At 42.3% G+C, this 26,073-nt stretch overlaps 2 protein-coding genes across 6 annotated transcripts in view; one reads left to right on the top strand and one right to left on the bottom strand.

Moving 5' to 3' along the window:
* Positions 1–17,927, bottom strand: part of Ncoa1 (nuclear receptor coactivator 1) — a 229,845-nt gene extending 211,918 nt beyond the window's left edge. For 2 of the 5 annotated variants that reach the window (XM_006515005.4, XM_030246597.1), the window contains exon 1: positions 17,493–17,927. The gene's annotated coding sequence lies outside the window, so the exon portion shown is untranslated. Of the gene's footprint in view, positions 1–16,899; positions 17,448–17,492 lie in introns of those variants that run through there. The other 3 variants (XM_030246598.1, NM_010881.2, XM_006515007.4) reach the window with 3 other exon arrangements.
* Gm51963 (predicted gene, 51963) lies at positions 324–819 on the top strand. The gene has a single exon (XM_030247018.1). It carries the CDS (start codon positions 385–387, stop codon positions 751–753), a length of 369 nt encoding a protein of 122 aa, XP_030102878.1. The 5' UTR covers positions 324–384; the 3' UTR covers positions 754–819.
* Positions 17,928–26,073: the final 8,146 nt, after the last annotated feature.

The following is a 26,073-nucleotide window of genomic DNA, read 5'->3' on the forward strand; positions in this document are numbered from 1 at the left end:
CAGAGGATAACAGATTCCATTCCACATTATGGTTCACAACCATTTATGACTCCAGTTTCAGAGGTTCTTATAGCCTCTGCAGGTACCAGGCAAGTACACAGTACATACACACACACAACACACACACACACACACACACACACACACACACACACACGCACGCGCGCGCGCGCATGTAAAACACTCATACACATAAAATAAATAAATCTTTTTAAAATTATATTTAGCCAGATATAAAGGATTTAGTGTTGTTCAACAACTCTCAAACAGGGTCTTCCTATCTTCATATTCACCTCAATAAAGAAAGTTAGTTCTGGGACCTCGCGTGGTGAATAAGGAAGCCGGGAGCAGCCCTGCCTCTCCTTTTCTCCGGCGGCCGGGAAGATGGCAGACATTCAGACGGAGCGTGCTTACCAAAAGCATCCTAAGATCTTTCAAAACAAGAAGCAGGTTCTGCTGGGAGAAACCGGCAAGGAAAAACTCCCTCGGTACTACAAAAACATCGGTCTAGGCTTCAAGATGCCCAAAGAGGCCATCGAGGGCACCTACATAGACAAGAAATGCCCCTTCACTGGTAACGTCTCCATCCGAGGTCGGATCCTGTCTGGTGTCGTGATGAAGATGAAGATGCAGAGGACCATCGTCATCCGCCGGGACTATCTCCATTATATCCTGTCCCCCTGTTTCAGGGATGTACAGATCGGAGACATTGTCACAGTTGGAGAGTGCAGGCCCCTGAGAAAGACTGTGTGATTCAATGTGCTCAAGGTCACCAAGGCTGCTGGCACCAAGAAGCAGTTTCAGAAAGTTAGTTCTGGGCTGGGCAGTGGTGGTGAACGCCTTTAATCCCAGCACTTGGGAGGCAGAGGCAGGCGGATTTCTGAGTTTGAGGCCAGCCTGGTCTACAGAGTGAGTTCCAGGACAGCCAAGGCTACACTGAGAAACCCTGTCTTTAAAAAAAAAAAAAAAAAAAAAAAGTTAGTTCTGAAGCTGGAGAGATGGCTCAGTGGTTAAGAGCACTGACTGCTCTTCCCGAGGTCCTGTATTCGAGTCCCAGCAACCACATGGTGGCTCACAACCATCTGTAATGAGATCTGATGCCCTCTTCTGGTGTGTCTGAAGACAGCTACAGTGTACTCATTAGCGATAGATAGATAGATAGATAGATAGATAGATAGATAGATAGATAGTAAGTTAGTTATTGGTCTGGCAAGCAAAGCCATCCTCTGCTCACTTATGTCTTCTGTCTGGATTTTCTGACCCCTTATGCAGCACTCTATGACTACCTAAGGAAGTAACGTGTCATTTTGGGAAAAGCCACAATAACCAAAGAAGCTATTTCATGTTCCAGAAAATATACATTGAAGCTTCATTATCTGCCTACATATCAACCCCATTTTCATGTACCATGGAACAATGCCATAAGCATCCTTCCAAATCCTACCAATTCTAACTCACATCCACTTCCTGCAGGAAGTGCCAGTCTCCAAGCACCATCGTGACAGCTTTATAAATACACACTATGAGTAGAGAACTCTGAAAGCACTAGAGTACAGACTAGTAGAGAAATCATCTCTCCCCTTTGTAATTTACAATTGGGCTAGAGGGACAGATTACAGGTAAAAATAGAAACAAGCCAACAACAATAATTTTCAAGCAAGTGCTAAACATGTGCATGTTGAAATACATACTCCCATGAGACATGTTTGCACTGTTTTATTTTTTCTAATTTGTATATAGTTTAAGACAGAAGAGACCGCCTTATAGAAATTATAATCTTTTTGGTTTTTTTAAAGATTTATTTATTTTTATGTTATGCATATAGATGCTTTATCTGTATCTATGTCTGTGTACCATAAGTATGCCTGGTGCCCTTGGTGGCCAGAAGAGGGCATCAGAGCCACTGAGCAGAATGGCAGTCACAGATGGGTGTTAGTTGCCATATGGGTGCTAGAAGTTGAATCCAGGTCATCTGGAAGAGAAACCAGCCACTCAGCCACTGAGCCATGTCTCCAGGCCTCATTATAACCTTCCTGATGGAGAGGAACTTGGAGAACAACTTTTGGTGCCTCCTATTACTATGGGTGTTCAATAAGAAAAAAACTTCCCGTGTAAAGAACATGTTTAAACAAACAAACAAACAAAACCAGAAAAGTAGTAATGATCAAGATCATAGGATGTTTTCCCCCAGCGCCTCTACGGACAGAGGCAGAAGGGAGCACAAGTTTGTTTGCTCAGCCATGACAAGGGTAGCTCTATACTAAAAATAACTTACCAGGCTATCTCAGATTCCTTTTTCTTTGGTTTTCAAGTTTGAGCAGCAATTCTAACAATTGAATCCAAGGCCTAATACATGGTTAGGCAAGTATTCTGCCAATGAGCTATCTGTCTAGCCACTACCACCTTTTAAAAAATATCAAGAAAAGGTTTTGCTTAGTTGCCCAGGCTAGCTTCAAACTTAAAATCTTCTTGTCTCAGCCTCCTAAGCAACAGTATGTATTACCACATACAGCTATTACTGGCATTTCAGCATAACTCTTTATAGTCAATGTTTTATACTTTAGAACATGTTCTCTGTGTAATATTCTATTTTCAATTCACTATACATCTTGAGACCTAGAATATATAATCTATGAGTATTCAAACCATACACACACATTCTTTAAGTACATTCACAAACAGCATTGTGAGTTAATCAGTGTCTTTTGCTAATTTTTTACTGAGCCTAAGACATCACAGAGGACAAAATATAAAACATGAACCTTTTTGCTCATTTTATACCATACTATGGGTAACAGAATATGCAAAACAATTCATACAAAATACACACACACACACACACACACACACACACATATATAATCAAATGAATAAGAAAAGCAAAAAGAGTTCACAGAAGGAACATGCTACCTTTAAATTGACAAGAACTGAGAAATCTGAGTGAAGTTTTAAAGAATAGGTATAGTTCTAGAATGAGGGAAACTATTCTGCATAAAGAAAAAGGATATTTAGGGAACAATAAGCCAACAGTTTTATTTTAGTCTATTGCAGAACACTAATTGAAAATAAAGCCAGGGAACAGATTGGTGCCAGACACTGGAAAGGTTTAAGTGATAGGCTATGGAACAACTTTATTTTAATAGTAATGAGGACCTTGGAAGGCTTTTTAGTAAAGTAATACAGAACAAGTAAATGTTAGAATGATAGGGGCCAGGGAGTGGCTCAGTAGGTAAAAGCCAAGCACGGGTACCAGAATCCTGAGCACCCATGTAAACACCAGGTGGGGAGGGAGGCCTGTGGAAGAAAGCCAGGCTGGCCAAGAGCTCTGAGAAATCCTGTCTCAATTTATAAAGAGTTGGAGGTTGATCAAGAAAAACACCAGACATCAACTCCTAGCTTCTGGCATTTATATGCATACCCTGTACACACACACACACACACACACACACACACACACACACACAGATGCATGTGTATATACATATATGCACTCACATACAGGAACATCATGCACATGCCCCCCCAAAATACCAGGATGATCATTTTACAGTAAAATTTAGCAAAAACTAAAAGAGGTGCTGGCAAGATGTCTCAGTAGGCCAAAGTACTTAGTATGTCTAATCACCTGGGTTCCACTCCTGGGACCCACGTGATGGAAAGAGAAAGCCAACTCCTGGAATGAGCCCTCTGGTCACCACACGGATACACAGGCATACATGTACTCCATGTGCCACATGTACATATGGCACACAACACATACACACAAAAATCGTTTTATTTAAGTTATTTTTATTTTATGTGTGTGAGTGTTTTGCCTGCATGAAAATGTACCTACAATGTGTGTGCTTGATGCTTGGTGGAAGCCAGGAGAGGGCACTGCATTTCTAGAATCAGGAGTCACAGACAGTTGCGAGCTACCATGGAGGTGCTGGGAACCAAACCTGAGCCCTTTGAAAGAGCAGCCGATGCTCTAAACTGCTGAGCCATCTCTCTGGCCCTAAATAAGTATTTTGAAAATAAAATAAAGAAAAAAAAACAGAAGAAATTCACTTTGGATTATAGAACCACTTTAATACTACATTTGTTAAGTAGACCTGAATTAAAATTACAGTGAGAAAGAAGGGACAAAGTAATGGGCCCATACACTCAGAAAGCTTTTAGTATGTCAAATCAGTCGAGAAACTCTAGTATGGCTGAGATTCAGGGGCTAATAGGTATTTAAACAAGCAATTCTGAATCCCAACCCATTCAGTAGAACTGCCTAGACACACACACACACACACACACACACACACCACACCACACCCATCTCACACACACACACACACACACACCACCCATCTCACACACACACATACACACACACACACACACCACACCCATCTCACACACACACACACACACCACACCCATCACACACACACACACACACACCACACCCATCACACACACACACACACAACCTATATCCTCATTCATATTTTTGTGAAATTGGGAAGAAGGGCTTGAAGGAAAAATTATATATAAAAGAAACCAAATAATGTAGAGCCGGGCAGTTGTGCAACAGAGCTCAAACACCTGTAAAGGCCAAAGGCCTCTGCAATCACATCTATTGCAAAATGGAAAAACTGCAAAACCAGTCATACTGCGGGCTTGAATAATGACATCAGATACATCCATTCAACTTGGCAACAGGGTAAAACTGGATGAATAGTGTTATTGAGGTCCCTGTCCTCAGCTACACAGGGGATGATGGATCCTTTCTGGAATTGGGTGAGATATGTAGACCTTCTCCCAGAGAAATGATAACCTCACAGAATTTTACATATGAAGTGTTTACAGACTAAAAGCCAATCTAGAGGCTATTAGCCCATGAACTCTACATTAACCTCTACTGTGGAATAGTGGTAACAATTTTTATCATTTATCCCATGGCTTTAGAGTTTTTTAACAGCAAATCAGGCATATGTATACTTATGATTTATACACACTGTACACAAAGCTGATAAATTATGTGCTTTATGACATATATAAAGTATAAATTTAAGAATCATCAATTACAACAAACTAAACAATTTTAAACAATTATTTTACTCATTGATTCATAAAAGCTATGTCGTCCCTTTTTAATAAATGCTATCACCAATTCCACTACTTTTTGACAGTACTGCAACTTAAACATGGGGAGGGGGGTAATCTTGCATTCATAATTTTTTAAATACTACAGCTTGAGGCTCTAGTCCTAAATTCAGTTTGTGTTTATAATAAATAACTATTTTGCTTGGTTTTAATAGTTAGCACAGCTGAAAAACATACTTTGCAAAGATGAATAAAACCCAAAAAGAACTCCATTACTGGTTTCACTGAATAAAACATGATATTCAATTGCAATTTCACTCACCATTTATGCAAAGGCTTTTTGCTAAAATTCAGCTACTGCATTTCCATATTTCCTGATGGCAATCAGTTGTTCTTACAAGCTAATCAGATAAAATTACCTTTTTATATTTTCAGCAGATGGGCTCAAAACCACTAAAATGTCTCTTTTACGGGGTTTTTATACAGGTTAGAAAACTTCGTTCATGAATTCAAGTGTTCATGTAAAAAAGTTCTTCAAATTAACACTCATCATTACCAGCAATTAAACCCAACAGGACGGACGTGCTTCCATACACCATTTCCAATATCCTCTCTTCAGCACTGAACTCTGTTTTCTTCCAAAAGGTAATTACTTCTTGAGTTGCTTTTAAGAAAGAGTTGCTGTCGCAAAGGGGCAGACCCAATGTGCTCATTTGCAGGACTACATACCCCACATAACCAGGTATTACAGAAAACGTCAGTAAATGGTAGTTGACTTTTTGTGGATGAAGCCACCATCAAGTTAGACAATGCTCACTTAAGTCTTTTGCCTAAAGGTAACCAAGTAATCTCTATGAAATACAGAGCTGCATGGTGACCACTGCAATACAAAGTGGTGTTGGGAGTCTACATCTACCTTGTAAAATTATAAATCCAAGGTTCCCTTTATCCAGGCCTCCCTAATGTGCACGACATCACAAAGACAGAAAGTGAAAGAGCTTGCCCACTGACCTCTAACATCTTCCAAACAGTGATAAAGGTCTGACTGTAGAAACACTGATCCACATCAGCACCTCCATCCAAGACTCTTTACTAGCTCCTTACAATCAATTTCCCTTGAACAACCTTCCAACTGCAATGTAAGCAGACCTAAAATGCTACCAGTTTGGCAAAAAAACCCAACACTATTCTTTCAACTTACACCTGGCTAAGGGCATTGGTTGGATACACACAGCTGTAACAAGGTCCAAGGCTCTTCTTTCAAGAGCACTTGTGTATATGTTTGTGTGTGCCCACGTCACAGGGTCGGGTGCAGGTCAGGAGATACTCTGAGGAGGTCGGGTCTCTTCTTCCACCATGTGGGCCCCTGGGATTAAGATCAGGTTGTCATGTTTGGCAGCGAGTACCTTGACTTCCTGAACCAAGTCTTAACAGCATGGCCCGCCTTAAATCCTTCCTGGGACACAGTAGGGCATAAATAAATAGTGAAGAATATTGAGAGCTGGGGGTTTCCAACTTGTATGATCAATCTCTATTATACAATCAGATGCATGTAGACAAGGAAAGGGCATCCTTGCAATGAAAAACAACTCTACTGTATCAGTTTGAAAATGTCAAATGAGCTCAGCATGGTGGTGCATGCCTTTGATCCTAGCACTCAGGAGAGGCAGCACAGTGAGTTTAAGCCAGCTTGGGCTACAAAGTTCCAGGCCAGCCAGTGCTACACAGTGAAACCCTGTCTCAAAATGCCAAAAGTAAATAGATAAATAGATAGATAAAAAGTCAAGGGTAGAGAGATGGTGGCATGGCTAAGAGCACTGAGGGCTCTTCCAGAGAGACCCTGGTTCAATTCCCTGCACCCACATGGCAGGCAGGTAACAACTATCTGTAACTCTTGTTGCACACCATCTTCTGGTCTCTGAGTGTTTCAGGAATGCATATGGTGGGTAGGTACACACAGATATATATGCAGGCAAAATACCCATGCACAACAAAAAATAAAAGGATAATAATTTTTAAAATACCATATGATAATACACTGTCTAAAAGAATAGCTATTTTAAAAAATATAAGGCAGTTAAAAAGATTTTATACTAACTTCATTTCAAAAACCTCATGATCTGTTTTTAAGTATACATAAAAATGAGTGAAAATGTTCCCAGTGTGGTAAACCTTACATATGGAATCATTTCAAAAATTATAAAAATATAAAATTTGGGATATAAAAACCTGCCAAGAAAAGATCCATATGAATTTGGAAAACTGACATTTCTCATTCTCATCCAGATCTACACACTCACTACATACTGTTCCCACTATGATCTACACACTCACTACATACTGTTCCCACTATGATCTACACACTCACTACATACTGTTCCCACTATGATCTACATACTCGCTACATACTGTTCCCACTTTGATCTACACACTCGCTACATACTGTTCCCACTATGATCTACACACTCGCTACATACTGTTCCCACTTTGATCTACACACTCGCTACATACTGTTCCCACTATGATCTACATACTCACTACATACTGTTCCCACTTTGATCTACACACTCACTACATACTGTTCCCACTATGATCTACACACTCACTACATACTGTTCCCACTATGATCTACACACTCACTACATACTGTTCCCACTTTGATCTACACACTCGCTACATACTGTTCCCACTATGATCTACACACTCACTACATACTGTTCCCACTATGATCTACACACTCACTACATACTGTTACCACTATGATCTACACACTCACTACATACTGTTCCCACTATGATCTACACACTCACTACATACTGTTCCCACTTTGATCTACACACTCACTACATACTGTTCCCACTATGATCTACACACTCACTACATACTGTTCCCACTATGATCTACACACTCACTACATACTGTTCCCACTATGATCTACACACTCACTACATACTGTTCCCACTATGAGCTACATACTTACTACATACTGTTCCCACTATGATCTACACACTCGCTACATACTGTTCCCACTATGATCTACACACTCACTACATACTGTTCCCACTTTGATCTACACACTCACTACATACTGTTCCCACTATGATCTACACACTCACTACATACTGTTCCCACTATGATCTACATACTCACTACATACTGTTCCCACTATGATCTACACACTCACTACATACTGTTCCCACTATGATCTACATACTCACTACATACTGTTCCCACTATGATCTACACACTCACTACATACTGTTCCCACTATGATCTACATACTCACTACATACTGTTCCCACTTTGATCTACACACTCACTACATACTGTTCCCACTATGATCTACACACTCACTACATACTGTTCCCACTTTGATCTACACACTCACTACATACTGTTCCCACTTTGATCTACACACTCACTACATACTGTTCCCACTTTGATCTACACACTCACTACATACTGTTCCCACTATGATCTACACACTCGCTACATACTGTTCCCACTATGATCTACATACTCACTACATACTGTTCCCACTTTGATCTACACACTCACTACATACTGTTCCCACTATGATCTACACACTCACTACATACTGTTCCCACTATGATCTACACACTCACCACATACTGTTCCCACTATGATCTACACACTCACTACATACTGTTCCCACTATGATCTACACACTCACTACATACTGTTCCCACTATGATCTACACACTCACTACATACTGTTCCCACTATGAGCTACATACTTACTACATACTGTTCCCACTATGATCTACATACTCGCTACATACTGTTCCCACTATGAGCTACATACTTACTACATACTGTTCCCACTACCTCTGCCATTAAATGTCCGTCAGCATCACATGACTTCAGTTTGAAGTCTGCTTCCACTCTCACTTAGTTTGATGTTCTCCTGTCTCCACACAGTCACCTTTGTCACTTGCTAAGAAACCCAACTTCCCTGCCTTTGCTGCTTGTCCGTTCTATCTTTCTGAGAACACTGCCCTCTTCATCCCACCCTTACAGAAAGCAAGCCCAGGTTTCAGTGCATGTCCACCATGAAAACTGCCTGATCTCTCTCTCAAATGAGATAACTGCTCTCTTGCTCTCTCTCCCTGGATCCTCAAGCACACAGCTGTCCCAGCATGTCTCTCGCAGCATGCATCACATTTAATTAATATTACAGGTACATGTGTTTTCTTATCACTTCTCCTAGCTCATAATCACCTTGAGAATAGGATCTGTATCTTACCGTTTTACTTCCTTATCTTTTAACAGCACAGCACCTTGAACCAGGTACTCTTGTAGCTTCAGTGCTACTTAGAACCAATTACCGACTTCCTGTGCCATCTAAAGTCTAAGTATTCCCGAAGTATAGCCAGGAATTTGTAGAGCAAATAACTTTTCCCTGATTTCCTCCAAACAAACTTACCAAAGTAAAGCCAGTATTATACATTTCAAAAAACAAGGGCATTTTATCTTTCAACTATCTGATCAAATACAATGTGATATATTTAAATATATACATACAAACAATGAAATCTATGACTGATAATATAAGTATGTAAAGATTTCAACCATATAGGCAAACCAAAATTTTAAGATACAATATATTAAAACAGAGTAAGATGACCACCTAAAACACACTGCAAACACAGAGAATGATCAAACAATTTGTTCCAAACAAAAGGAAATAACTTAAGCTTTATTTAAACACTATCAAAACTTAAGAGGCAGAATTTTATTGCTAAGAATCCAAAACCAGCCATTCAAAGATAAGCTTCTCTGGACAGAAGCACAAAAGAATCAACATTACTAAAGTACAAAGGTGAGACCAGAGAGCAAAGAATCTTAAAGCCACACTTTCACTATACATGGTACCTAGGTTACCAGAAAGAAATAAAGTTGCAGGAGTCTTACAGTGTCTGTATGGAACCCAAAGTCCAGAAAGGAGGGCTGGCTCTAATGTAGCCAAGTGTGGCAAGCACTCTTGGATAGAGGCCAGTTTAAAGGTATGAATGGGACTTCCAGTCAGCCATCCATGGCTCCAATGCCATCCTAATACCTACAAGCCGTGTGATCTTACACTGGCCACTTAACTTCCCTGAAGCTTATTTCCTCGTTTATAAAATGTGGTTTGTAGAGTTAGCATAATACCTGGCTCAGAAACAACACTTAATAAATATTTGTTAATTCTGAATGAGAGCAATACAAGAAAAGCAGGTATTCCTCTCCAAATACTTTTTGAAATTTTTGAGAGGAAATGGTCTTAATTACTTCCTTGTTAAAATAAAGTTGTCTCTTGGTATTTATGAGAGACTGATTTCAGAAACATATGGAGATATCACAATATATGGGTGTCCAAGTGCCTTACATAAAATGACATAGTGTCTCCACATAACCTCTATCCCTAACCTTGTACACTCTAAAGGACTACTAGATTACTTACAAACCCTAATACAATATTAAGGCTTGAAATTTTATCATACAGTATTATTTAAAGAATGATGACCAAAAAAAACCCTATACATATTCAATACACAAATATTTTTTAAATTTTTAAAAAATGTTTTAAAATTGTTTAAAAATGTTTTCTTTATTCATCCTGACCAGTGATGGAGAATGAACATAAGGTCTCAGGTGAGCTAGGTGAGCACTCACCACTAAGCTACATCACTACCCCTTCTGGGTGGTCTCTATAAATGCCTGGCTGATCTAAGGATAACCCTGGGCTGACTTCCTTCGTTAGCTCAGAGATTACTTCAAAGTTTACTAGAATTCCTAAAGTTTTAAATCTCAGTAGCCAAAATCTTTAGCCTGAACCTAGTTATCTCCTCTATAATGTTACAGAGATTGTTCTAAATAACCCTTAAAGCTCTTCTACTCTGAATGCTGTGGTCCCTGCAACCTCCAGGATATACTAGTTTGATTAGGGAGGGAGTGAAGGAGGCAGGGAAAGAAAGAAGGAGGGACTATGCAGAAAAGTGAGTGATGCTTATGGAGTGGAGACCAGCTGTAATAGACCAGCTCTGACACTGTTTTTGAATATCAAGAGAACATAAAAGAAAAGGAGACACAATTTAAGTAAAGAAAATGAGAGGCTGGAGAGAAGGCTCAGTGGTTAAGAGCACTGACTGCTCTTCTGAGTCCTGAGTTCAAATCCCAGCAACCACATGGTGGCTCACAACGTAATGAGATCTGCCGCCCTCTTCTGGTGTGTCTGAAGACAGCTACAGTGTACTTACATACAATAATAAATAAATCTTTAAAAAAAGAAAAAGAAAATGAAACAGGTAAGCTAAGAAGCAACATTCCTAGAGGTGACTTTTTTTTTTTTTTCCAAAACAGGATTTCTCTCAGGTGACTATTTTTTAAGACAGGGTCTTACTGTGTCCTCCAAACTGGACTCTGGGAGATTAAACGCTTTCTTCACTTATGTAGTACTTTGCAGGTTATAAAGCATTTCTGACATTATCTACAGCAGATTTTCTGGAATGGGAAATAAAAGACTCCACTTAAACATTTTAGGGTTTGATAAATTTGTAAACTTCACGAAAAACATCAAATGACATTTAGAAAGGATTTTTTCCCCAGTAGCTATGTGTCTTAGTCAGGCTTTCTTTTTTTTTTTTTTTCTTTTCTTTTCTTTCTTTTTTTTTTTTTTTGGTCAGGCTTTCTATTCCTGCACAAACATCATGACCAAGAAGCAGTTGGGGAGGAAAGGGTTTATTCAGCTTACATTTCCATATTGTTGTTCATCACTGAAAGAAATCAGGACTGGAACTCAAGCAGGTTAGGAAGCAGGAGCTGATGCAGAGGCCATGGAAGAATGTTTGCTTGCTTCCCCTGGCTTGCTCAGCCTGCTCTTTTGTTTGTTTGTTTGTTTTGTTTTTTTGTTTTTTGAGACAGGGTTTCTCTGTGTAGCCCTGGCTGTCCTGGAACTCACTTTGCAGACCAATAGGCTGGCCTTGAACTCAGAAATCAGCCTGCCTCTGCCTCCCAAGTGCTGAGATTAAAGTCATGTACCACCACTCCTGGCTCAGCCTGCTCCCTTATAGAACCCAAGACTACCAGCCCAGAGATGGTCCACCCACAAGGGGCCTTCCCCCCTTGATCACTAATTGAGAAAATACCCCACAGCTGGATCTCATGGAGGCATTTCCCCAACTGAAGCTCCTTTCTCTGTGATAACCCCAACCTGTGTCAAGTTGACACATAAAACCAGCCAGTACACTATGTGTAGAATAAATTAGAAAGACAAAAATGCAAGGCAAATAGCTCTAAACATAAATGATAATTTTAGCACAAAAAGAAAAATGAAATCTGACCAATAGCTCACTTGATGGCAAAGAAGCTCAGACCTTCACAGTGACTCCCATTGCTCCACACAGGGTCAAATGGCCGGGGATCAGACTATTCAACCAGAAAAAAATAAAAGAACATACAAAAAATCATGAAGGAAAGAGTGAGAGCCTTGGTGATGGGTTGGGAGTGGAATGTCCACTTGCTAACAAACTGATGCTTACTATGTGCCAGATCACAGCTAAACAATGCTACTTAGCTTCATTTTTAAAAGTGCAATAATATGAAATTGAGTACATTGTTCCAATTTTAAATATGAAAACCTAAGGTTTAAATACCTAAGGTTGCAGAAGCTCGGAATCTGGAAGAGCCACGACCTAACAACCCCTCTGACAAAAGTCAAGGTTCAATTTCTAAAACAACCTTAAAATTGCCTCAAAATTACAAACTGATAGGTAAAAAGCTACAAACAAAATGGATAAAAATATAGGACCTGGGTCAATGAGATGATTTGGTCAGTAAAGATGCTGGCTGAGAAGCCACAGGACCCAAGTCCAATCTCTGAAACTCACATGGCAGGAGGAAAGAACCCACTCCCAAAAGCTGTCCTCTGATTTAGACACGTGTGCTATGACATGAGTGTGGCCAAACACACACACGCACATAAACAAGTGTTTGCTTGTGTTTGGTTGGTTGGTTGTTTGTTTTTTAAGGCATCACTGTGGGAGAGTTGGAGAATCTGCTGTTAGGATTCTGACTCTGATGGTGGGATTACATCTTTATTCTGGCATCTATTCTTATCAGTCTGATCTCTGTTCCTAGCGATAAGATTCCAGGGTCACTCAATACTATCCATGTCCCTCCCCTCCTCATTAAAATGTGTGTGTGTGTGTGTGTGTGTGTGTGTGTGTGTGTGTGTGTGTGTTAGAAGAACAAAAGGTGAGCAGGACTAGATTGATTACTTTCACCTCAAAGAACGACAGTGTCTATTCTGGCATAAGTTACTTACCGTTAAATGTGATTCCTACACTAAGGAAGCCTGTCACTTTAGAGAATCTCAGAAGTACTGTTCTGTGATCTGAGCACAGCGATGTCACCTCTGTAACCCTGGGTACTAGGAGGCTGAGGCAGAAAGACTGAAACTTTGACACAGCCTGGGCAACTCAGCACTACTGTGTCAAAATCCAAGTGAGAAAGAACTGGGGGCTCAGCTGAGCGATAAGTGGCCTGCCGAGCATTCAAAGGGCCCTGGGTTTAACTCTCCTTATCACAAAATAAATAAAATACTCTGCTATGGATGGGTTCATGGAGGGAACCAGGATGCAACCTCTTTAGCTTGCACTAGTGGAAGACTTACACATTGGTGTTAGTGTTTAATAATGACCTACTACATTAAGCAGTATGTCCCGGAAAATATAAAATAATGATTTCTATGCTCTGCAGTAACTCAAATACCACACAGTCACAAGCCATTTCCAAAACTACACTAGGTTATAGGAAAAAAAGGTTATATATCCTTAAATTAAGTAACTAAGAATAGTACCCAGCTGCCACCAGGCTATTTTATAACCCAACACCATATAATAAGGAATAGGCATACAGTCTAACTAAAATTTAAAGCTTAAGATGCCTACACATCACTTCCTATGTTAAGAAAGAAAGAAAGAGAAAAAGAAGGAAAGAAGGAAGGAAAGAAAGAGAGGAAGAGAGGAAGAGAGGAAGAGAGGAAGAGAGAAAGAGAGAAAGAGAGAAAGAAAGAGCCCACAAGGTCTATTTATCCTCAGTGGCCAATGACAAAAGAGAAAATGATTGGTTAATGTGACAGAGCAATGAAGGAATCTGTTCCTGTGGTCTCTAGTCTATTCTATTCGTAGGGTCAAATCTATACAAATGAGGAGAAGCATAAAATTCTGTACAGTTCTGTAACCTGGACCAGATCTAGGGCTCTGTCATCCAGCTCCTGAAGCCAGAGTATTCCATCCAACCCCACACCCATGTGAGCATCTAGAGTTTGCAGGTAACGCAGCAAAGCACCCACCACAATGATTTTTGAACCTCTGCCAGGAAAGTAAAAGCTAGCCCTCTGAGAATGACTGTGATTATCAATGCCAAGACCATAATGAGCATCCTAGGGACCTCTATTCATAACCTAGAAACTACTGAGTCTTGTATACTTAGGTTGAACTCCATACTTGCCTAAAATGAAACCTAAGATGGACCATAGCTTAAGGCCAGCCAACTCTGTAAAGAAATGCAACACAACAAACAACTTGGACTCCTTGGCAGAAAGTACAGCAAACTGAAACAAGAAACAGAGGCGCTGTTGCCCCAAGAGAAGGCATGTGAAGCCGGTGACAACTGAACAAGGAGAGCTAAATGTCCTTGAAAAACAATTAGTAGCACCTGGTCCAGAGCCTGATTGGAAACAGCTTTTCCCAGGGATGCCCGACATCCTCACTCTCTCTCCCTTTCTCCCGACCCGCCTTTCAGCGCCTCTCCACCACCCTCGATTACTCAACATTAAGTCCTGGTGAAGATCGCTCCCTGGATTAACAGGATCAAGAGGACATGAAGAGAACATTCCATCCTGGGAACAACACATTTAAGTTATTTAGACCTGTGTACCACCCTTTCCTATAGAGTTAGAAGCATGACATTTTGCCAACAGTTTTACAGTATACACCAGTCAGCACTATAGCTACCTAATCCTCTGCCCACCAAAAGATCAACACATATGCAAAAATGGGAAATTCAGCAAAAAAAAAAATATATATGTATGTATTACACACACACATACATATATACATATATACTGTGACCCTAACTCCTGTAGCAGTCAAAGAAACGTCTTTAGTAGTAGCAGTGTCTTCCCGTCACCCCCACCTCAGGTTGCCCTTACTGCTTCCTGGTATAAGCAAGCTCTCAGGATTATACAAACTGCTGCTTCTGATTCCAGCCAAAATTTCTAGAAATAAAATCCTGGAATTGAGGGAGAAATAAAATCAAATGTTGTCAGAAAGCAGGAGAAAGAAATGCATTGTCTAGATAATCCCGGTTAAAGTGAACAATCGTCATTAGTTCCGTAGAGTTTTTATTTTCTCTCAATAAAACCGCTTAGCCAAAATTGTAGATCTAAAAACATTCCCTCGGCTTAAACCACACACACAAAAGCAATTTTATAGACACAACCCTATAAATTTTCTCAGAAATAAGGAAGAGATTAACTGTAAATTATGTAAAATTTAAGCTTTGCATCTATAAACCAAAGTTCAGTGTGGATTAAATTCGTGTAATAGATTAACATAAAATGTCTGCAAACCCGACTCTTACAAGCAACGAGCCTCGGATTTTCTCTCGAGCTCCTTAAGTCTGAATAAGAAATGGAAAGAAAACAGGACAGACTTTAGGTCACAGAACCAACTTGGCCCTTTCCACAGAGTACAAGAGATTAAGTAGAAACACTTCCATTTTACCTACTTTATGACAAATTACTCGAGGAATGCCTATTTATGAAACTGAATCAAATCCCATGGCTACCTTTAACCCAAAACTATTTCTAGCTCGGGAGCCAAAGACCCAAGCAAATACGCAAATACGTTCTTTTCACCTTATTCCCAACATGAAGAAATCCGACCCCACTCCTGCTACATCACAGCTTCTGTGAAGCTAGATGAGGCCCCTTTGGCCGACTCTTTTTTTTTTTTTTTTCTTCAAGACTAACCTCCAACCAATTCCATGCGAGGAAGCAAACCTCAAACAAATTTAACCCTTGAAATCCACCCCTACGACTTTACTACATAGTCTGGGCTTCACTGCAGGACTGCCATGCAGACACTTAAAAGATTTCTTCATGAAGTAAAAGCATTATGCTTCACAAATCATCACCATCATTTCTCTTGTCAATCATCGGGTGCTGGGACAGCGATTCACCTACGAACTCTTTACTCGCCAACATCACACTTCACATTTAAAAACTTAACTGTTTGGAAAGAGAAAAAAGAGAAGTCACCTTCTCCACAAGGACACCTGCCTCGCCTCTTCAGTGTCTCTATAAGGATAGAGGAGCCAGAAAGGCTAACGTACTCCCCAGCTTAAAGTTTCTCTCCCTACCAAACTCTTCAGCCACAGCACCTGGGCTTGTCCTTGTCACACACAGTCAATCCCTCCGTCTTCCTCTAACAACGTCACACTACAGGGTGTCTGGCCCATGGGAGTGACTGCTTTTTGTTTTGTTTTGTTTTGTTTTAATGTATATACAAATAAAATTAAACGAGCCACCGCAGAGGTGTGGTAAGGACCGAGGACCCCGGTGTCCAGTTTCTCCGAGTCTCTTCCAAGCGACTATGGAGAGCTCAAGTTCCATCACTGACCATTAACCAGCCCTACCTACAATCGTTGGACCAACGTGTGCTGCTTGTCTTTCTAGGTCCTTTCAGCAGAACCTTCCAAAGGGACCAAATTCCAGCCGCAAGAGGAAAATCTCCTTTATCCGCCCATTCCTACCTCCGAAATCCTGGTCCCAAAGGGAGAAAGGCAAGTGCAGCCAGGCTAGGCAAAGGGGCCGTCGAAAGCTGCACCCACAGAAAGGCATGCCTAGGTCGCCCCCATTTCGCTGTCCCAGTGAACAAGATTCAGAGAGGCTGACAGGCTGGCCAAGGTCACCGTGCTTGCTCGTCGGGGCCGAGGGGCGCCCGCGCCTACTTCCGGCTCCCCCTTTCGGCGGCGGCTCCGGGCGCCCGCTCCCCACCCGGCCCCGGGCCGCGCGCCCTCCGCGGATGCTCGCACTCCACTAACTAGGGCAACTGGAGTGCGCCGCAGGGACGGCGCTCTGCAGCGCGCCGCTCGCCCCGAGCAGCCCCCAGCTGGTGCCGTGACAGCTGCGACCTCCGCCCCCTGCAGCCGCGCCAGGCTAGCGAGGGAACTCGAGAAAAGTGGCAGCGGGAGATGGGTCCCAGAGCAAGCAAAGCCAGGACGGAGGGCGCCGGCTGCTCCCCGCCCCCTAGGGCCGCCGCGGCCGCGCGGCTCGTGACAGCTGCACCCACCGCGAGGCTCCCGCCGCCACCGCCGCCACCGCCGCCACCGCCGCCGCCACTCACCTGCCTCCGCCGCCGCCGCCTCTGGGCCGCGCTCCCCGGCGCCGCGCTCACTCGCGACTGTGGCGGCGCCGCCGCGGACTCCGCCGCTCCTCCGGCCCGGCGCCCGTCCCCGGGGCCCAGGCGGCCCGCCGCCGCCGCCGCCGCCTCGGCTCTCCGGCCCCCCTCCTCCGGAGCAGGAGTCCCCCCACTTCAGGGGGATGCAGAACCACCCCGGCACAAGCTGTGCTTGAGGGAACAGCAGCGAACTGCAGCCGAAGGGCTTGAGGCCGCGCTCCGACCGACGGACGACAGGACGAGGTGAATCGCGTCAGTCTCCCGCTCGCCCGGCCTGAAGAACAGGCATTTCAGCCGCTCTCCGCGGCCGCCATGTTCTCCTCCTCCACGGCTGCCGCCGCCGCCGCCGCCGCCGCTGCCGCCGCTGCCACCGCCGCCGCCGCCCCCCCGCTCGCGGCCCCGCCCCCGTGCCCCGCCCGCAGCGCCCCGCCCTCGAGCCCCGCCCCACCCACTCGCGGCTCCGCCCTCACCCCTGCCCCCTCCGCGGACAGGCCCAGAGCCCCGCTGCCCTCTGGCTCCGACGGCGCGCCCCGGGCAGCGCGACCCCTCCAGCCCCGCGCAGCGTGAAGCCGCCCCGCGCCCTCTGCCGGCCGCAGGCACGCCGGGGCCCGAAGTCTTAAGGAAGTGTGAGAAAGGAGGCCCGAACTCTTTCCGCACGGACCCTCCCCACGGGGCAGTTCTCTCTGCTGCCAGGAAGCCTCGAACCCCAGAGTGTCCCTTAGCGTCCCTGAGCGGGCTGTGGGACCTATGGCCTCTAGATGTTCTTTATAGTTTAGGGAAAGTTGGGGAGCAACCTGAAGGCCCTGGGGATCCCAGAGGAATCTGACCTGGGCCTGTTTCCACTCGCGAGTTGTTTTACTTTGAGTAAGAGACATCCCTCGGGCCTCGTTTTTGTTGTTGGTGTTGTGTTCTGTAAGATTTGAGAGGTGGTTTGCCTAGATGATTTCACAGACTATTAGACAACGGAAAAGAAAGATCATCTGCCCCCTTTCTTTTTGCAGATGAAAAGATCTGACTGACAGTGTCTGGCTCTACAATTGCATGAATTGACTAAAATGTCTGTCATTCACAGATCTTTTCCCTCTAGGGGGGACCCACATCTTTTTTTTTTTTAACCTCCTTTTTTTTCTTCTATAATGGAAATGCTACTTTCAAAAGTAGTGTTCCTTGTCACCGGAGGAATCAAGCAGCCACAGGACAGCTCCTTGAGCCTTGATCACTTTATCTGGAAAGCAGCTCTTATCCCAAGACCTGCAATGTACCACTCACTGTTCTCTCTGGCCGTGGAAGTGCTGTGCGGTCATCTTTGTTTCCCTGAGTTCTTGTCCTCATTTAGCTGACTTGTGATGCTGTTTTCTGCTGTTTCCCATCCTGCATTGGATGCCCCAAAGCAGCCTGTGAAAATCCTTAAGTCCTCCATGTCCCTTCCCTAAGTCAAACCTGACATCTCGCTGGCCCTCTCTGAGACAGCCTGTGACTTCTTTCACAAAGCAGGTACCTTCACCCTACTACTGCTGAGTGCCCTGTGCTGCCTTCATCTTCCTGTCTTGGTCATAGTTATAAAGCAGCCAGCAGACCATACTCAGCCTTCCTTTATGCAGTCATCCTTCCATCCCTGTGTTCATTCCGTTGATTCTTATCAAAGTCAGTACCCTAGTGCATTTGATTAGCTCCTGTCCTCACCTTCTTTACAGTACCACCTGCACAATCCACAGCCTTATTAATAGCTGAAGTGCTTGAAGGTCTCTATCTCTACTTAGTTTACTCCTGTGGAGTCTGTTTCCTGGTCTAATACCATCTACCCTGTGCAAAGTGCATTGTCCGGCCCTCTGGTGCTTACAAATGAGCCAAGTATAGGCAGTCCTCCTGTCTCTACTAGACTTCAGGAACTGCTGATGTGTAACTGTGGTGGGCACATCAACTTTATCTTGGTTTTTCTAACTGGATGTTTCTAGCCCCTCCTTTCTTACTCTCCCCTCTTCCTGTTTTGTGCCTCATTCTTTCTACCTGTTCTCTGAACTTTGTTTCACTAACACTTTTCTTGTCTTTTCCTTTGTGTGTTTGGGAGGCGTGGGGGTATGTTTAATTGTCTTTCCTTCCTCTTCTCTCATATAAGTTGATTTGGTTTGTATCCATAGCTTTAACTATTAGTTTCTGTCTTAACTTTAAGCCATTCTCAGGCTGCAGAGATGACTCAGTGGTTAAGAGCACTGGTTGCTCTTCCAAAGGACCCAGGTTCAATTCCCAGCACCCACATGATGGCTGACAGCTGTTTATAACTCCATTCCCAGCATATATGACATACTCTCTGGCCTCCCTGGGCATCAGGCACAGATGTGGTGCACAGGCACAGATGCAGGCAAAGCACCCATACTCATAAAATAAATTAAAAATTTAAATATACATCTTAAAACATTCTCAGACTACTCAGTACTGAGATTTTTTGTTTGTTTTATACTTATTTGTTTGTTTATTTGTTCAGTACCTTGCTACATAACACAGATTGGTCTCCAAGTCTGAGTCTTCCTGCCTCTGCCTCCCAAGTTGCATAAATATAGGTGTTTGCCACCCTGCTAAGATTTTACTGAATTGTGAATGTAACTTAAGTAGTATGTATATTGCTATAGCTATTCATGGGTGCTAAAGAAAATTCTTTCTCTGGAGTGAAATATCTTACTAAGTAAACCCTTTGACCTTGCCCACTCATAGTCCCTTGCTAGCACAGTCTTGCCACTCTCTTGTCCTTTTTGAATGTTTGCTTTTTCTCTGGTCCATCTGCTTTCACTAAGGAAGCCACTTCCGTAAGTCCCACTAACCTTGCACTCCCCCAGAATCCCCACACGCCAGAGCCAAGGATTCACTTCTGGAACCTCACAGTAGCCTCTCTGAAATCCAGTTACTCTAGTTATCTAAAAGAAAATGTCTTTATTTATAAATTGCACTATCAATCAGCAAGTAGAACTGACCCCATGAAATGAAGGCGAGGTTGAAAAATGAAAATCTAATGCAGTATTTAAACTTTATGGCCCAGATAGATGTGATGTTAATTCAGGCACTATTAACCCCACACATCAGTAATAATCCTTTGGACATATAAAAAAAATACTAGTTCTGTGAATAGGATCTGTAACATGGCCTATTGGAACTCTCTAGAGCCTAATTATTCCCAGTTCCAAAAAAACTTATGGCTACTATACATCAAGCACTTTAGTCATTAAATCAAGAGCTGACTTAGCTGTTGGTTTTTTTTAAATAGTTTTGTTTTATAACAATGATACTGGCTCATATATAAACAATAAGGAAAGTTTTTAAAAAATAAAGAGGATGGAGAAAAAAAAGTTTAGTAGGTAAGAACATTAGCTTTTCGAGTATGAGTTTGCAAGCCTGAGTTTGAATCCCCAACACCCATTCAAAACAAAAACAATAACAAAAACATGTAAATATGCGTATGCCTATAGTTTCAGCACTGGGGACAGGGACCAGCAGACCCCAGGAGCTTGCTGGCTGACTGGTCTAATGGTGGGGTTCTGGTTCAGTGAGACCCTGTCTCAACTTGAGACAGTGATATAGGAAAACACCTGACTGTCGTTCAGGAATCCACATATGCACTCACAGGCATGCCCACATACGCACTCACAGGCATGCCCACTTATGCACTCACAGGCATGCCCACTTCACGGGCATGCCCTAATACTTATATCTGTGCATATACTACACACATAAATGAAATAAAGAAAAGACAACTGGTAAGCCAGATAAAAATATAATGAATAATTTTCCACACATTGTATACATAGGTATATATGCACATATAAATACTGTATAAATACTCAATTTTGTTGTGGTACTTTTCCACCCTCCCCCTATATGCTGGGAATGAAGCCAGAGCCTCATGAGTGTAAGGCAAGCAATCGACTAACTGAGCTCGACTCCCAACTCTTATTATTCCATTTTATGCACAAAAATAAAATCACAGTATAAATGTTTATTGGTACTCTGGTATCTTTTGCTGAACAATATAATTTCATAATTACTGGTTGGGTGCCTTTACACAGTGGTACAAAAGTTTGTTTATAGTGTTTCAGGGGTTTTGTGGGGTTTTTTTGTTTGTTTGTTTGTTTGTTTAGTAATTCTATAATTATGTGCCTCTGTGGTGTTTAGAAATAATTTTCTTAAATTCTTAGATTGATTGCTAAGTTAAAATGTGCATTATTTGCCAAACTGACCTCCAGAAAACTTATCCCAAGCTATGATCCTAAAGTACATGAGCCTTCTTCTCCCCTACAAGGAAACCGCCATGGATTTTATCTATTTTATATTGAATAGTCTTTCATTTCTACCTTGGGTTAAAGTATAGATGTTCAGAAGAGTAGGTTAGGGCTGGAGAGATGGCTCGGTGGTTAAGAGCATGGACTGCTCTTCTGGAGGTCCTGAGTTCAAATCTCAGCAACCACATGGTGGCTCACAACTATTTGTAATGGGATCTGATGCCCTCTTCTTGTGTGTCTGAAGACAGCTATAGTGTACTTACATATAATAAATAAATAAATCTTTTTTTTTTTTTAAAGAGTAGGTTAGAGGTAGGTGTGGTCGCTAACACCTATAACCATTACTTGAGAAGCTGAGGCAAGAGGACTGGCTCAAGTGTGAGGCCAACTGAGATGCATAGCAAATTTTAGGCTAGGTCTAAACTACAAGTTAAGTCCCTGTCTTAAAAAAATGAAATGAAGGGAAACATGTTTTTAAAAAGGGGAAGAGGAGAAAAAGGAGGACAAAGGAAGGACTAGAACAAGCTGTCCCCAGGTTTGAGATTGTTCTGGCGGCTTACTGTGACCCTGTGTTAACCATCTCAGCATCTCCAAGCCTCATTGTCCTCGTCTGTAAAACAGGAGGCAAGCTCTTGCTTCAAAGGACTGCTGCAAAGACTAAGTAAAATGTCTGCCAGATACTTCATACAGCATTTGGCATTTAGGAATGCCATGGGAAAGTAAAATTTAGCTCAAACTGAGAAGGTGAAAATCTGCCCAGCTCCTCATCAGGCTCGGATAATAGGCGCAGAAAAAGCCAGCTGCAGAGTTACCAAGATGCGGAGTCTTCTGAGGACACATTGCAGCTGGATGTGTCCTAATCACTCCCTTCTCCGAGTGGCTGCTGCCTTCCTAGTCACTCAAAGACATTGTTCTCTAAAATCAGAGATATCAAAAACTGTTTGTAATTATAGCAGTATCTGAGCCTTTTTTTTTTTTTTTTTACAAAGATAAAGCCTCAATGTACAAACTCAGGCCTAGCATTTTAGAAATGGGATTTTGAGCTGAATCTATCTTAACTTTATTATTTCCAAACAAAAGGACCCTGAATCCACTTTGCAGACCCTTTTACAAGTGGCTGTGCTTGACTCTAAGCCTATCACTATTCAGCTTTGGTTAGAGTGCTCTCATCTCTGGCGAGGACTGTATCTCTAATGCTGTTAAGTAGAACTAGCTGTTGCATGTGTGCGCAGCTCCTTTTGGAATCTCATGGAGTTTTAACTATTTGAATGGATGACTTGTTAACTATAAGTCAGTAAATTGAATGAGTTCTGCCTCACATGGAACTGATTTTTTTTTCCAATTAAATTTCCTAGAGTTTCTCTCAGTTCTAGAATGCCTTTAATCATTATTTGGTCAGTAAAGTTATTCACCCACGAGGCTGATTTTTTAAGACAGATAAACAGATAAGCCTGTGTCCGTCAATGCTTATTATCAGAACATTAGGATCAGTGTCCTTCCCACCAGTCTCGGTGATTAGTTACTACAACTTCCTTTATGGTATTCAGTAGCTGATTTTTGTTTTTTAATGTGCTTGGGTTCTGCGGTAGTTCATTCACGTCCCAGGGCTGTGTGATTCGAGGCATTATCTTGCTTTGTGTGGTGAGTTCTCCCCACACTGGCAGCTCCCACACAGCTTGAGCACAATGGCAACACAGGAGCGACATGCTCAGATGACACTCTTCCTTTGCTGACTGAATGGCTTCTCCACATCTCTGGCCTCAATGACCGTCTTGTTTCTCCTAGGGTGGACACGCATACAAATCTTAGAGTAGGTAATGATACCATAAAATACCATTCATTTGGGGTTGCCAGCCACTGTTGCTGTTTATCCTTTTGTAGTGCTTGCGATTGAACCCAGAACACTGCGTGATAGGCATATGCCCTACCACTGAGCCAATTCCTCAGCCCTTGATTTTTGTTGTTATTTGTTTTGGTTTTGTTCCTTTTTAGTTTAGTTTTGTTTGAAACAGGGTTTTACAATATAACCCAGGCTGCAAATGTGCAGCAATTCTCCTGCCTCCACCTCTTGAGCTAAGATTTCAAGTATGGACCACCACGCCTGGCTGGTATTATGAGACTGAGTCGTTCTCTATGTAAACCAGGATAGCTTTGACCTGGCAACATTCCTGCCTTAACAATACAGGCAAACCATACCCTGGCAACCTCTTTGGGATTTTATGTGTGATTTGCAGAGACTATCTTCCGTGCAGTGGACATTTCGGTTATTTTTTAAAGTTTTATGATTCAAAGCGCACTTTAGTGAGTGGTTTCTCTGAAACCTTCTGAGATTACAAGATATTCTGTTTCTGGGTATTAACTATGTGAAACACAAACGTGTCTCCTTAACATATGTAGCCTTCAATCAGACTTGCTGTAGTGGCTGCAGCTCAAATTTGAAGTCTGGATGCCAAAGTCAGTTGTACCAGTGGGAGGATCGGATTGGCAGAGGCCTGTGCTGTGGGCTTTGGGAAATGCAGGCGTATCCCCACCCCCATGCTTACCATAGTGCCTGGAATTTCAACAACAAAATCCACTCCCTTAGGTCTACAACCTGCTATCTTGGGATAATCTTTGAGACAAATCAGTCCTCCCCAGGTACTGCAGAAAGCTGAGAACAACTAAATTCATTAAGTTGATAAGTGAAAACAAGAATTGACCTGTGCAACTCAGACACCAGTGTTGTTAATGTTTCTGTTTTTCCTCCATTCCCTTCTCCTGAACCTGAAATTTAAAAGTTAATCTTTGCACAAAAGCTACTTGCTATGCGTTTTAACAGATTCATGGTAAAAGCAATCTGATGAGTATAAACTCCAGGCGTTTTCTAAATTTACTTCCAGCCCCCTCCTTCACTTGGTAAACATTACTAAGTACCTATTACATGCAAGTAGTGTTCTTGAGATAAACCTTGATTGGACCTATAGAACTCTTTAGCAGTACATGAATATGCATACATTTTACATGTCTGACCAAACATGTAGTCTAAGCATTGGCTATTGTATGATCTACCTTCCTTTTCAGTTATTTCACACACATACTGTGTACATATGCCTCAAACTTCTTGTTTTTTAAGGTTATCATATTCTATTTTGTTAATTTTAGATTTCTCCCCTCCATTCTTGCTCTTGACTTCTCTTCTTAGGACTTATTCCTCAAAAAAAAATATGAATGTCAAAGGACATAATGGTCACTCATTTGAGCAAGAGGGTGAATCAGATAATCCACCTTAAGCTCCTTGTGGATGTCACCAAGCAGGTGGGTCTCATCCCAATTTCTGAGTAGGGTTACCAAAAGGGATGTGTCACCAAACAAAAGCCGAGGCCACCAGCGAAAGGTTCAGCCAGCCTTACTGAGAACAACAGGAGTGCTTGCTGGGAGTCACCCTCTTTAAGTGATGGATTTCAGCACCTACAGGTCTTAGAGGGCAGGGCTGGCTGCATCCAGCATATAGCCAACCACCTTGTTTCCATTAGACTTGGCTTTCTGTAGAAAAGCCCACACTCCAGCACTTTCCAAAGTGCTGCTACTAAGTAGCTCTGACATGCCAATTTGTTTTTTTAATTTCTGCATAATAGTAATGACTATGAACTGTCAGTCAAGATGGCCATCATCCTACCAGGTGCTGATGCTGGAACAAGACCTGCTAAGACAGCTGACACATATGAGATCTCTCAGTGATGCCGTGGTACTCCCTATTCCTTTTCCTATTAGAGTCTTTAGATGTGCAACGTGTCACACTTCTGTGACTCTCTCTATCTGCATACAGCTGAGGTGCAAGCAGGCAGCTATGTGACAAAAGTCTACTCTCTCAGAGTCGTGAGAGAAGGGAAGGCATACTTTTCTCTTTTACTTACTAGAGCTACCCAAACTGTACTGTTCAGGCAAAGGAAAGGCACGAGAAACCAGAGAGGCTTGGCTGTACTACCTTTAAGTCTCCAGTCCCTAAGATGCTGGCAGGCAACGAGTTTTGAAATAGAAGAATCATAAGTAGGTATTTCACCCAGAAATTCAGCCATGCAACCATTCACTCAACATTATTAAAACCTAATCTAAAATTATTCCAAATACATCTAAGTGTTGGATGCAGTGGACAAGATTTCTGTACTTACTCATTTATATTACAAGAGAAACAGATAAATGAAAAATAAGCAAGTAAATAAGAAAGATTTCATATAAATATTATGTATAAAGTACAAACATTAGTGCCAAAGCAATTCAAT

This window comes from Mus musculus, chromosome 12 (genome assembly GCF_000001635.26).
Source record: "Mus musculus strain C57BL/6J chromosome 12, GRCm38.p6 C57BL/6J".
NCBI classification, from domain to species: Eukaryota; Metazoa; Chordata; class Mammalia; order Rodentia; family Muridae; genus Mus; species Mus musculus.